We start from the raw sequence: 14,974 nt of genomic DNA on the forward strand, positions 1-14,974 counted from the left end.
ACAGCCCAGTTTCTTGCAGGAGTGGAGTGTGAAAAGAGCCTCCAAGGGAAGAATGTGACCACCCAAAAGGCTTAAAGATAACGTGGGATGTATGGAATGGCGACAAAACTTTTTGCCATACATGGCAAAAAAGTCTCCCGTAGACTTCCGCTTTGTTAATATGCGGCTGCAGCCATTGTTGCAACACAGCAACAGTGACATCTCTTTGCAGTATAGTATGCGGGGTTTAACATCCAAAGGTGACTCCAAGGCTATGAGGGACACCGTAGTGGAGGGCTCCACATTGATTTAGGCCACCTGGGGTTCTTTAGGGTGCTCTGATATCGCACAGCACACATTTCATCTCCATCGGAGTGCAGCCGCCTTTGCCGGGATTCAGTCCCACAACCTAGGGATCAGCAGCCAAAGCCACTGAACCATCACTGCAGGTTAAAAAAACATCTTTTCCCAAGCACCTCTTGTGCTCGCCACAAGACATTGAATTTGTGTCCCATCTAAAAAAAAAGAAAAGCCTTTATTTCTCAACAGCTTCTTCGCTTTGGTAATTAAAACTTCAAACCATTGCAGACATTGCACATCAGGTTAACCGTTCATCATAAACTGGCTACAATAGATGCAGGGCAAACGTGCCTTTCTCTTTGCTGGCTGTTGTCACTCATTCAGCCCACAGCCTGACGGTTACTCCAGCCTACGCAGGCAGAGAATTAAAATGTGCTAATGCAGCCAGTTTAATTTAAACACGGCCAAAAAATGGATTGCATACGGCTCTACGCAACTCCACAACAAGAGCACTACACCGACTCTGATGGTAATTTCTAGGGCAAGTAAAATCTGCACTGCAACAGAGGCATGCAAGGCACAATGCCATTGTACAATGCAATCGCAAAACTACGTCACAGACACAGCAATACAAAAAAAACATGCTATCACAACTCTTATATATCTCTTAGTGGATCACAGATTTCCTTTTTCTTTTTTGTAGTTGCACCCTAGACAACCTGTTGAACACTGAAGCACACAGTGTTTGTTGGGACAGCCCAGGACTGCCTCTCTGACTGGTATGGTGTGTTCGGTTTGGAAAAAAAAAAAAAGCAGCCAGCCACAGGCCCAAATGGGACAACGGCAGCATACGCTTCCTCAGGAAAGTGAAACACTTTTTCTTTGCTGAAGAAACTTCATGTGCTGAATCATTTCTTTCTTTAACCAAACACGTCATACAAGAGAGAAGACCAACGAGCTCGGCAACCTTGCTGTCAACACTGAAACAACCAGGCACCTCTATGACTAGGCAAGCATAACATGTATAACAGGCAGAACTTGAATTTTGTGAGATGCTAATCACAACCATATAGTTTTCAGTGGTTATGGGTGCTTGTAGTGCACATGGTGCAAACGGATTGCTGCTTACCCACAGCAGGCCTCTAGTCCCTCTCCTTGTTTTCAGATTCATACGTACAGTCAACATAGGTTCTTCAGCTTACATCTAGGGCATATGCACGTATTTACAAGACCTTATACTGATTACACAAATCAACAGAAAGTGTTATGAAAGTAGCTCGCCTCTATTAAAGGTACACTGAAGACAAAGGCCTGCACCAAATGACAGCTAACGACAGAGAGGCTAATTTAACTGAAAACAGAGTATGTATAAGCTGGAACAGGTCAAAAAGCAAAATACAGGCCATGCTCTCAGTGGCAGTTTTCACAAGCAAACTAACAACATCGATGCTTTTTTTTTTTTTCTTTCTGTAAACTCCGGGCTAGTGTACACCACCACTCACTGCCAACTGGCAATCCTGGAGTTCTTTTCATCATCGACATCACGTGTTCAAATCGAACGGCCGAAGAAAAATGTTCCGTACTTGAAATTTTTCCAGCAATAAAAGCATATTTTGATGCTGAAGAGACATCAGTGTAGCCACAAAGAACCAAATGATTTTTACTGAGAACAAAAACTAGATTGGGTTGTCGTCAGTGTGCCCTTAAAGGAGTAGAGACACCACCTTTTTTTTGTGTTTTCTCTCTTTAGAATGATGCACAGCACATGAGAAATTATAGACAGCCATGTAGATTGCGACAACAAGCGATAATAATTTATAAGTGAATTTTTTCTCTCAAGCTGCTTCAGGTTGAGTTTTAACGGCCAAATGATGGTTGTGATGTACAAGATGTGTTCAGGTCACGTGAGGCGTTGTTAATTCGCATCAACTCTTACACAAGCCTGCTGAGTAGCTCGAATGACAAAAATGATCGAGCAGTGATTATATCGCAGTTTTGTTGCGAAAGCAACACTACGCGAGTCGCCGAGCCATTTCGTGGAGCTGGGGAAAGGCCATACTGCGCATGCGCGAGGAGCAGTGACGCCACACGGCGCACAGCTGGCGCGCTGCCGCCGCCGTTGCTGCGCGGGTGACTCAGGGGTGCCGCCACCGCGCTCGCCAGTTGCGCATGCGCAGTAGCGGTGCATAGCTAGCGTGCCGGGGCCACTGCCACCGCCACGCGCTCTCCATCGCCCCTCTCTCTCTCTCTCTCCTCGTTGCTTTCGCAATCCTCCATGTTTAACCAGAGCTAAACCACTGCCATTTTTTGCATGCCTCATGAGACCTGAATGCGTCTTGTATGTCACAGCCGCTGTTTGGCCTGTTTAAACCAGAATGACACGAAAAAATTCAGTTATAAATTATTATTCAGCATAAATTCAGTTATGCGGTAGGTGAATTCCACGTCCTGACTCAAGTATGCCATTGTCCAGTGCATCACTCCAAAGAAAAAAAAACATGCATCCAAAAACTTGGTGTCTAAGGGTGTCAATAAATGGCATCTATACTTGTGCACTATCTGAAGCAGTGCCGACAGCAAGCTTTGCCCACTTCCACCTCACAAAAGCTTCGGTACACGGCAGTTAAGTCTGTGACGGGGAGGCACAGCAGTCAGCACTTGATAAATATGGTGAACTGTAAATATAAAACATCTAAACAACCTTGGTCCACGACAAGAGCACATTCAACTTTGAAGTGATGTTTGTTTTCTCTGACCGATGCGTGATGATGAACAATGGACAACAACTCTCCTCGCACAAAGGAACCATAGTTTGTTTTGCAACCAACAATGCGACTAGGCCACAAATAATGCAGAAAATGTACACAGTGGTGAACAATACACAACCAAATCTCTTGATATGTTGCATAGTGCCCCCAAAAAATGTTCAGCTAGACAGTTCAACGTTCATGAGGCATGATGGACTAGAATGCGGCTAAATATTGACAAGCATGGTGCTGATGCTTACCCACATTCAAGGCACAAGCAGAACAATGGCTAAGGCGTCTGTCCTGATATGAGACAGAACAAAGCACTCTGTAACAAAAGCTGGGAAGCACCTTTCTCGCCATTCTAGGAATGTTCACAAGCTGGCCACATCCCTGCAGCATTAAGGCATAATGCTACACCTGTGATAATACGAGGGAGTATATGATTGCAGCTCCTACCCTGTGCTATTAATAGCCTGCTCTAATGCACTGCTCGGGTATAGACTAGCAAGAACACCGGAACCATTGAAATGTTGGCTTTTAAAGTGCTTCCCTCAAAAGAGAGCGTATTTAATGTAATTCGTGAAAAGTGGCCACCAAACAGTCTCAAAATGCTGTCTTCATCCCACAAGCCTCCCTGTACCCTAACATGGTCTCACTACAAAGAATTAAAACTGAATTTACTAAGTTCATCCAGAGGTATACTGACATGATTCAATGACTTTCACACAAAGCAGAATTTTAAACAGCAGGTCGTGCAGAATAAATTGCAGCTTGTTAGAAGTAGAGCAACACTGGCAACAAGGTTATGGCAAACTTCCGCACTGTATGTGGGGCTCCTAAAATGTTGTAACATTCGATGCATTCTATGTACTGAGGCATACATGCAAATGACACACACATGCAAATGTGGGCTTATTATGCAGATCCTTGCGATGATCTCCTGTGCAGCCTGAGCCTATAGTAGTGATGGCTTTTTCTCCCATGGTGAGAAGTTGCTCACATCATAGTCACACTACATGGTGGCAGTGCATGTGCTAATTTGACAAATTCCTGGCAAGTTCATCAACGCAAGTAAGTTGAGTGAAACTTGTTGCTGGGCTAGTGTATTTCTTGTTGTGATGTTTAGCAGTGCTGACTTCACCCCAAGAAAACCTCACTACAATGTTTTTTTTTTTTTGTTTCTCCTAATCCTACACCTCGAACTCATTTGCTAGCCATTAGTCAGAAATTAGTTTGTCTGCAGTCACTATGGCCGGTACCAAACGCACACGAACCCACAGCTCTCTTGGCACTCATTCCCAAAATAAAAACTGCATGGCCTGACAACAGGTTTTTCAAGACCCTATTCCCTCCCTCCACACACACACAAGAGGTGCGCATATAGTTTGGCATCACGTGCACACTTATAAATGCCCTTGACATTCCAACAGCACTTGGGGTGCTGCTGGAAGGTGCTCACCCACAAGCCTACAACCTTTGTTCAACCTTAAGTATGTGTATATATTCATATATATATATATATATATGCTCGTAACGGCTTGGCAAAACAACTGAAAACAGTGATGTAGGAAGCAGTGACACCTTAATGTTTTTTAAAAAAATATTGTGCAGCGATTCTGTATTATGTGAGAAAACAGGACAGGTGATGTTCAGTGCTCAGTTTTGTTGGCAAAGAAATGTCTGCACTTTTAGCAAAAGAATGTGGCATGGTCCCGTATGGTAACAGCAGAGCCTACTAGACAGAGGTCACAATGCAACCCCTGTAGCAAATGGAACACACTAACTATTCACAGCATGGACAGACATTTCCAATAGACCTCTCCTTCAACACATGTTGGTTGCATCTGGCACTTCTGAACCCTTCTTGTGGCAAATCATCTGCTACTCTTGTCAGTTGCACTTTCTATTATGGCTACGTGTTTTGGTTTGTTAGTGCCAAAGAGCAAGATACATGCACTAGTTTCCTTGATCATGCACTCACACCAATATGTCGCAGCCTTTCACATGTGCTATGTCTAACCTCACTCTGTTTTACAGACCTGAGAACTATTAGCACATACTTCTATCAACACACTGATGCAATACAGGTCATCTTCTAGCTAAGGATGCTATGGTGACAGACAAATTGAAAAATCTTCAGCCTTGATGAATTCCTTTTTGCTAGAGCTTTGTGCAAACAAACTTCTCAAGGAGAGGCCCACTGACAGGCCTGCCCACCTTCACTTTAACTTAAGCCTGTTTCACATGACAGCGAAAATGCTAGCGAATCCTGTCGCCGCGGCGGAAAAACCTGTTTTGAGTCGTCGCTGCGACGAGCGGCGAGGTTTCAACAAGTTGGAAATTTTCGCTGCGACGCGTCGCTCAATCGCTCAGTCGCTTGCATGTGAACTGGCCTTTAGGGTTGTTGCACTTGAGAAAGAAAGCACTGGTGAACAGAAGAAACCATACTTGTACTTGTTCCAAATTAAGCTGGAGCTGAGCACAACCGATCCACATTTTACAAACCCACTCGATATACAGAAAGAAAGTACCACGGACAAGCGTTCACGGGTTTGCTTCTTTGCAGCCTTCTTGCATTGAAGAAATCTCAGAACTATAAAACACCCACAGCGTGCGAGTGAGGTGTTTCGTCTCAGAACACGTAAAGGTCTGTGCTCGATGTCCAGGCAGTGGCGTGTATCCATTCGGGCAATTCGTCGAGGAACTTCACAAAGGCTGGCTGCTTGTGCTCGTAGCGTTGGAGGCGGTACGTGTGAAAGGCAATGTCCACAGCCAACTTCTTTTCTGGGTAGCCAGGAGGTAGCTGTAATTGTGGGATCACATGCGACACAAGTGCCTGCTAGTAAAAACACAGCATAAGAGTACACATAACACTTCAACTATGACCATAGCAGAGAGCTTCACAGTAGCTTCTACCACCAGAGGCACACTTGCATTTTTTATCCATCAAAACGTGGCCACCGCAGCCGGAATTCGAACCTCACGCCTATTAACAGCATTACATGCTACCTAGAAGAGGGCAAATACGGGCTGGTTGGTACATGTTTTACGAATTGGAAAAACAGCGCAATCAAAGACGAGACACAAGAGAAGGACAAAACACCAGCGCTGACTAACAACCAAATGGTTTATTGGTACAGGCAAGGCAGCATATATATGAAATGGCACGAGTATTTTGTGTTTTTACTCGTGCCATTTCATATATATGCTGCCTTGCCTGTAGCAATAAACCATTTGGTTGTTAGTCAGCGCTGGTGTTTTGTCCTTCTCTTGTGTCTCGTCTTTGATTGCGCTGTTTTTCCAATTCGTAAAACATGCTACCTACCGTAGCGGCAAAATTTATGAGCAACATTTGGAGGGCGGACCTGTCTGCACAATGCATTTCCTGGGCCTTCTTTGTCAGAGAGAAAAGAAGGCCAACTCGTTCTTCCCAGGAACATTTAACTGCCCACCCCTAAGCATGAAACCCCCTCCCCCCATCAGCCCAAGTTAGCCCCTGCTGACCATACTAGTACTCCAAAAGGCTGGCCATGCTCACCTGCAGTTCGAGCCAAAAGTGCCAGGGCCCCATGTCGACACCCTGTGAGAGGTAGACAAAGTGCGTGTCCCTGTTCTTCCAGCCAACGCCCCTGCGCGGCTGTCCGGGAGTGAAGGACCAGCCAGAGAGGCTCACACCTTCCCACGGGGAGATGATCAGCCCCATGTGGCTGGGGCCTGCATTCCAAAGTGCAAGCAAGGCCACCGCATCATGCAGCTTCCATCGCTCTCTGCTGTTTAGGGGGTCTCAAGAAACTCTTTCTGGTTTCCCTTCGTAAAAATACGAAAACTGCCCACAGCTCTTACTTCACAGATTCAGGGAAATGTCCCACAAGGACAAAAGGTAAATTTTGCAGTCTCAGATCCAAGATTTTTTTTATCTATGAGAAAGAGAGAGAAAAATGTCATGTCCTGGCAGTTTTTAACAAACTGTGCAAAGACTTAATTAGAAAAAGCCAGCAGTTCTATTAGAGGCACAGAAGGCATAAGAGAATGGAACCCTTCTTTATTACAGGTTTTGTTAATAAGGAAATTGACCAAAAAACTTTTTTGGATACGAGACAATTTAGAAGAAAAAGCAACCTTTTTCTTTTCCTCTTCCTCCTAAATTATCTCCTACCTAAAAGAAATTCCTCGATTAATTTCCTCTCATAAACAAAACCTGCAATGAAAAGCGCTCAAATTCCGCAGTGCCTTCCACAGCCTCAAGAAGTTCCTTGCACAGATACCTCAATGAGCCCATCAAGAAATGTTGAACAAAGAGTGATGCCAAAGACTAAACATAGCTCTGAAAAGTTTTTCTAAAGCACAGAATGCAATATCAGGACATGCCTCTTGCTTCTCTTGCAACTTTTCCTACGTTTTCACAAGCGTGTTTAATAACATTTCGTCATTGCTTGCACAGTTATATAGACTAGGTAGTTAGGTACCAACAACCTCATTGTGATTTGATGTACTCAGTGATCCTGCAGGTAGTTTTGTGGCAAAGTGAAATGCAGTCAGGAAAATATGAATGAGAAAAAAAAAAATTTGAAGGGACACTTAAGCTCTGCTTCAAGGGTATGGCACGACAGCCTGGTGCGTTAATTCCCGTGGGTCCCTGGGAGTCCTCGTACCCCTCCAGGTGCAACGGTTAAGCGATGTGCCACTGCCCTGCGATGGCAGGTGCTCCCAGAGGTGGGCCTTGTGCGGCCTCAGGTTGTTCTTCCCGAGTGACCAGTCATTAATTCAACTGCCACCTGCCACGGTGGGCGGTTTGCCCACTATCAGGTGGGCAGGTCACGGGACCTGCCTCCCAGGTTGTTGCTCTCTCGGGACCCCCTGCCAGAGCCATGTTCCTCCCTGATTTTTCACTCACAACGCAGACGCTGACAACGCCTGCACTGGATTTTGTGGTGAACGAGGCCTTCAACGCTATCCCGTAAAACATTGGTAGGTTTTTAGTTGGCGGCGTGGCACACTGTCATTTGCATGTGAGGGTTCACTGCAAGTGAAAACTAACCATGCCTGTTCACCTGCACACAGTGGTAAAAATTTACCTACCCTTTATAGTTAAAAAAATGGCTAGCTCACCTGTAAATTCAAAGCTGAGCTTGCGCACATTGGGCTTGGTCATGTTTTGTGACAGAAGACTGAACGTTCCACCTTTGTCAAAGATGGGGCGAGGAAAGTCAATGTAGAAGGTTTCCCTGGAAAATAAATGAGTTTTAACGTAATGTCTGCTTTCCTGGACAAGATCTGGCAGGCATGCCTTGTTGTGTGATGTGTGCAAAGTTGCAGTCAGTGCTGTTCAAAGCTTTCCTACACTTCCCTGCCGCCCAGTGTCAGGCACATGTAGACAGCAGGATCACAGTAACACATCCCGTGAGCATGCATGTTGTACAAGCCTATGAACAACAACTGCTTACAGAAAAGGGCTCACCTAAGCTTTGTGATGACTGGAAAGTAGTACGGCATGCCGCAGTAGACGTGCTCATCGCAATCCACCTCCTTCATGCTGTACTTTGTCCCTATGTGCTTCCGAATTGTGCGTGGCCCGTTGAAGTCGAGGGGCACAGCCCACACTCCTGCATCCTGGTTTGTTACCTTCTGGTGTCTATCATGAAACTTGCGCTCCACATTCTGAAAGAATTAAGAGCACGTGGCCATTTTCTGCTCGCATGATACGCACAGCCCATCCACAGCCTCAAGAGCAGACATAGGACAGCATGGATGAAACGCTGCTTGTTCCAGCTACACATATCCACTTTCTAACACCAGTACTATTTGCTGTATGACCACATTTAGCAATACAGTCACTTTTGCATGACGCATCACACAGTTTTCTGCCTGTATTGGTTTGGTTTATGGAGGTTTAACATCCCAATGCGACTCAGGCTATGAGGCATGCCGTAGTGAAGGACCCCGGAAATTTCGTCCACCTGGAGTTCTTTAACGTGCATGTCATTTTGCATGACATCGCACAGTACACGGGCCTCTAGAATTTCGCCTTCATGAAATTCGACCGCCGCGGCCGGGATCGAACCCGCATCTTTCGGGCCAGCAGCCGAGCGCCATAACCACTGAGCCACCGCGGCGGCTCTGCCTTTATTGGTGCACTGTCGATAGCCCATATAAGATGGCAGATTTCTACTGGCACTATCTGCCACACATGCCATATCTGACATGGAAATATCTGTATCTGAGCTCATTGGTTCATAGCCAAAGATAGCAACAGCCAGCAGTGGGCGACACACAGCCATGAGACATGACACCAGCCTCTGCACTACTAAACATGTCAAGTGCACAACTAAATCCACATCTAACTGCAAAAGTGACACCAGAATGTTGTGGCCAAAGTAGGAGCACAGTTCACAGAAAGGCAGAAACTTGTTTGAAACCAACTAGTGGATCATTATGTTGTTCTCCAATTCATATCAATATACTCAGTGCATGTGTGATGTCAAGAGGCTGCTGACATGGCAAGTCATCATTCTGCAACATCCAGTTCTAATCCTTTGGCAAAAAAGTTCACAATGAAAGCAACATCTCTGAAAATGATGTTCCAGTATTTAGCCTGCCCTACCTCTCAGGTCTGAGGGCACTGGAGGACAGCCGACTCATCTGACATTTTAAAAACCAATAAAGTTTCCCCTCTCTCTGTCTCTCTCCATTAAATTTTCGTTCTAATTAAAAGAACAACAGTTTGGTTTTTTGTCACAATGTTGATGTTTATTCAGCAGCAAAATATGTATTTGTAGCTGAGAAAACTGGATTTAAAAATTAAATGTCTAAAAATGAGAAAAAAATCGTGCTTTGTTTGAAACAACCCACCTTAAAGGAAATGAATGCTTTCCTTTTAGAGTAATTAAATAAAGGATACCATGGCAAAGAACAGATTATGGTCAGCAAAGTAGTAAATACCTACTAATGCCTCGTCTCATATCAAAGTGGGGAAACTGACAATGGAATGCACACTTTTTCTATTAGAATGTTTAAAAGAGATTTAATTCGATATTTCCTAGAGCAATGTTCCTCTGTTTGATATGTCTTGATTTATCTACGTTTATTAAGTGTGAAAAGGGCCGTGAAAATCAAAACCAATGTCACATGTGAAGTGATGTAAGCCAATTCCTTTAATGAGACTGCTACCTGATATAATGCCTTAGATCGCTTTTTCGCGATAGATCTGTATTTATTGTCCTACTTCATGTGTTGCGTATCCTTTGCTATAATGCAATAATGTTATAATGCTTTGTTATAATGTTACATTATAATCGAATACCGTGGTTAGACTGCCCTTGCTTCGAATTGGCTTCAAACTAAACAAACATTTGTGCATGCCTACCAAGTGGGTATCTGTGGCGTGGCACAGCCTGCCTCACGACATGGTTGTCGGGTCATTCAAGCAATGCTGCAAATCGAATGACCTCGATGGCACTGAGGATGGCATCGTCTGGGAGGTTGACAGCCAGAAAGAGGACTCAGTTTCTGAGAACTCTGCCTCCAAAAACGAGGAACAGAGAACGTTTTCGAAAAGAGGTACAGTGTTAGCCATGGTTTCAATTAAAGCTACTAGATACTTTTTTTTGCATCTGCTGGTCTCTCGTTATATTTGTGGTTTTATCTTTTCAAAGTGGCCACCACATAAAGTTGCCACTCACATTACATTCATGTCACGTTACATTCGAGTAAATACATTTGTTGCTGCACTGGAATTCCCCGTGTTTTAAGTGTTTGTTATTTGTTTTAGTAATGAAAAAATGGCACTGTTCCTGAACTTTTTTCAAGGTTTAGGGACCTAGTTAGTTACCCTGTACTTTTTCCCCTGGCGTTTTAGCCTTCTGTAACTAAGAATAAATATTGTAATGTAAATATTGTAATATAATAAAATGAAATGACCATCCTCTTCTGACCACCCAATTCAAACTAATGAAGTCAATTCTAGAAACTCCGTGATCACCCTTTATGAATGAGGGACGCATCCCCTAGCCCCACAAATCTGCAACCAAAAAAAAAAAAAAAAAGCATTTCAGTCATTGCGGTTTGCTCATGAAAACAGCTGCTGGCGGCAATACCTGTATCTCACCCTCTAGCTTTTTTCTAGCTCATAAAAGCTCCGTTTCCAGGAAAAACAGCCTCCTTGATGCTGTCCATCATTACGGGGCAACTTTAATTGGTCCTCAGCCAACTGCCAGCCATGCAAGGTCGAAAAAAGAGGGCCGGTAGACGGTGCACTCACAAGGAGCAGCATCCGCTGTGGTGCAACAGCACCTGGCGTGGCCGAGAAAGGGAAACCCAGTGGGCTCATGGCCACCACAGCGGTCAGCAACACGACTGCAGACAGGACGGCTATTGGCCGCCAACCATCACGTGAAACATGTGTCAGAGGCACCTGGGAAGAGAGAGAGGGGCCCCTCAGGAAAGGTTGCAAGGCTGTAGGCTGCATCTTATCTGGCTGCTGCTGCACAACACTGAACGAGGTGCCATAGAGGAGCACTCACTCATCAGCATCCACACGAGCACATCCACACGGCTACAGGTGGTGTGCAGTCCATGTCGCATTCAGAACAATGTAGCTCATCTACCATTTATTTTCAAATGTCAAGCATCTTGCGAGGCTTATGATTCTCAGTACATGCATGCGGGTGCCTACAGGAGTGCGCGGGTGGGTATATGGGCACATCTGCACCATACGAAAAATGCATCAATGAGGTCACTTCGCCAGTCTCAATGCAAAGCTACGTCACACTTCCAGCTTAACTCAACGCACTACCCACATTCTCCAGGCTGATCGATCATAGAGACATGCAACCACATCCCCCCCACCCCCGACCTTCTCCGCACTCCTTCAGAATGGCACAGCCTTTACACACTGTATTGCCACTGTCACCTGCCTCCCTGGTGTTTACGAAAGCTGTAACTGATGACTTTTCATGGAGAAAATGCGTGGCAACCACTGAACTCGCTTTTTCTGCAGTTCCTCAAATTCGTGTTACACCCTGCAGGGGTTTCTAAGGCAACAGTGAACTGAACTGATGCTACACACTTCCTCAATCAGTGGCATTCCACAGGCAACAGAGCAGACAACAAGGAGTGGGGTCGATGGCTCAAGGAATGGATACCAACTATGGTATCCTCCAGATACTTCCTACACATACAGCACACAAAGTAAACACTAAAAAATTAAGTAAAAGTAATAAATTAGTTTCCTTTCAGAACATGAGTTGCCTTCCTGCACTGCTCTCAGCTAGGCTTAGGTGCCAAGCAACTTCTGCAGGTCCTGAATACCTTGTTATAATTAACCCTAAAGATGAAGCTGCAATGGCAGTGTTAAATCTGCCTTTTCATCATTTTAACCCCAATTTCAACCCAATGCCCATCCATCTTCATAAAGTGACATAGGTCAAGGTTAAAGGAGTATCTTTTTACGCTGATAAACGTGTGTACTGCATACAGTTGAGCACAGACGTAATGAACCCAGATATGTTGAATTACTGGCTATATCGAGCTCAAAATCCTGCGTAAAAGTATACATAACTCCAATTTTGCCAGTCCTTGAATACTGCGCCCCTACAAGTGGCACTTCTCCTGGCAGTGCTCTTTGATCACTTTTCGCGTGTTGGGGCAAGTCAGCTGCACAGCTGACCTGCCCCATGCAGGTGCCCATGCAGGTGCAGCCAAGGGCACCAGCTGGCAGTGCTGTGAAACCGCATGATGAGGTGAACGTGGAGTGCGATCGAGGGCGGTCCGTTGTGCATCACTCTGATGCAGTGAAGCTGACCTACCCAACTAAAGCCCACCGGCGGCTCTCGCCTGGCATGCTTCACTCGCTTTGCTGCCGAAGGCATTGTGGAAGCCAACTGCACCTCCAGTATAATGAGATTATTCTATTTATAGACATCTTACATTAAGCAATGGCTGGTTCCAAAGCACCGTCTGCTGCAGCTTCGATGTGAAGCCGGTGACGTCAGAGCTGAGGTGAGCTGCCAGCACTCCAGCGAGCGGTACATCACAGCAAGAAGTGTGAAGGCATTTTATCCTTGCTTTTAGGTTATAGATGAGCTTATCTATTTCCGTTTAATAATATATCGAACTATCGCTTTATCCAACTATTTCACGATCCCCCTTGAGTTCAACTGTGCTAGACTACTCCCCTGATGTGTAAAACTCAAGACAGGAAAAAAGAGTGCATGTTGCAAAAACAAAAGTCACCCTTGTAGAATGTTCAAGCAGAGACCACTCACCACAAATGATGTGCACGCTATGGAAAGGACGCCGGACATGATGGCCACAACAACTTCAGGGCTGCCCAAAGTGCCATTACGACCCAAAATCGGTATAATGGACGTGTGAATGTTGAAGCACAGGTAGATGGTAAACAGCAGCGGAAGCAGGATGGCACCCAGAAAGACTGCCAGCAGGCCCAGCTTGTTGCCTGCATTCACAAATAATCAGCCAGGCAAAGTCGATCCTAAAATTTCTCACCAAATACACCTTCCTTTGGAGGTGGTGTACGAAAGAAGGTCAGTTTCCCAACCAAAGTTCTCGAGGGCAGTTAAAAATGACAGGTTATATTCACCTTAACGGACAGGCTACTGTTAGGTACAAGTATAAAAATATTGGCACATGCTTGTAGACATTTCCTTATGATGGCAGTAGCAATGGCAGTACTCAAGGTTGTGGCAGAAATTTAATATTCTAGATTGGCAAATAAAGTCAGTCCGGAGCTGACAGTTGCACTGTGCTGTGTTAGAAGTTTTGCAGCTCTCCAGTCAATGCAGTTACTTTGGCTGGATTAGATATGCTACACTTTATGAAGAGGATTGAGCACAATACATAGCATTATTTCTGTTATTTTTGGTAAAAGAAACTTGAGACGCCTTAACATTTTTTCTCATCATATCTTCTAATGTTTTCAGCAAAGCAGGCTACCGCCGTGCTGTCAGCTGCGCTGTCACGAACAAAGAAACTGCCGGCAAAAGCAGTAGATTGTACAGTCCTTGTCAAAAGTAACCAGGCTCCATGGTTAGCTTCTCATTCGTATAACAGAGCCCTCACGCCTTCTCTAAAAATCAAAAAGTTCTTTGAAGGTAAGAACAGGGGTTCTTACCATTCAGAGATTTATAGCTTGAGGGCCGGCATAATAGCTTTAATATACGACTGAGAAGAAAAACGTGCAGCCTGGTTACTTTTGACAAAGACTGTACCTGTGATACATATCACTAGTTTTATTTCACTGACAGTATTTCTATAACCATCTTAGAGCACTCAACTGTAGTGGTTAATGTGATCAGGCCCATTATTGCTGCTGCATGTTGCCTAGGTGGCACAGCAGCTGTGTCCATGGAGTTGCATAGAGCTGCTATGCTACCTGCACATCGTGTCCTTCATGTCAGAGTTTGCAGACACCATCTACCGTTGAGGCTACCGTATCAAAATATTCTTTCAAATTGTTCTGCTGTGTTTGTCAGCTGGGTTTTCGTATTTGGGCAAGGAGCTTTCAGTTGATGCATAAAAAAAATATAGTCGGTAAAAGTGGGTTCCCTTTAAGGAGGAACACGAGTTTCGGAGGAGAGTTTTTAATTTTTTTGGCGCAGAGCGATAGAATTTGGAATGCTTACTGGGAAGTGCACTACATGATTAATGGCTCTCTTCAGCGTACTGGGGTCCTCTTCACGTATCACTTTGCCTACATGCCCACATATGCAGTCATTCTCTACTTTACATTCATTAATCGTGGAGAGTCCTCACACCACTCCTGGGGCAGTGTGCTGGTGACTGTGATAGCCACTGTGATAACGACTCATGTGGCAGAAAGTGGCTTCACTCGCAGCAAGTTCTTTGCAAGAATGACAATAAATAAGTGACTGCGCAGTGTGATTGCACGTTCACTCTGTAAGTGGTGGTGACAGCGGGGAAATATAAGA

General features: G+C 44.9%; 1 protein-coding gene across 1 annotated transcript in view; it reads right to left on the bottom strand.

Moving 5' to 3' along the window:
- Positions 1–495: 495 nt before the first annotated feature.
- The window catches only part of LOC149365259 (endoplasmic reticulum metallopeptidase 1-like), a 39,624-nt gene continuing 25,145 nt past the window's right edge, over positions 496–14,974 (bottom strand). Inside the window, exons 9-14 of the mRNA XM_089541372.1 lie at positions 13,292–13,482; positions 11,287–11,439; positions 8,488–8,687; positions 8,139–8,254; positions 6,568–6,743; positions 496–5,832 (exon numbers count right to left, since the gene is read on the bottom strand). Coding sequence (XP_089397498.1) covers positions 5,662–5,832; positions 6,568–6,743; positions 8,139–8,254; positions 8,488–8,687; positions 11,287–11,439; positions 13,292–13,482 — 1,007 coding nt within the window. The 3' untranslated portion in view covers positions 496–5,661. The remainder of the gene's footprint in view (positions 5,833–6,567; positions 6,744–8,138; positions 8,255–8,487; positions 8,688–11,286; positions 11,440–13,291; positions 13,483–14,974) is intronic.

The sequence above is a fragment of the Amblyomma mixtum genome, chromosome 1 (genome assembly GCF_055824585.1).
Source record: "Amblyomma mixtum isolate Tamu chromosome 1, ASM5582458v1, whole genome shotgun sequence".
Lineage (NCBI taxonomy): Eukaryota > Metazoa > Arthropoda > Arachnida > Ixodida > Ixodidae > Amblyomma > Amblyomma mixtum.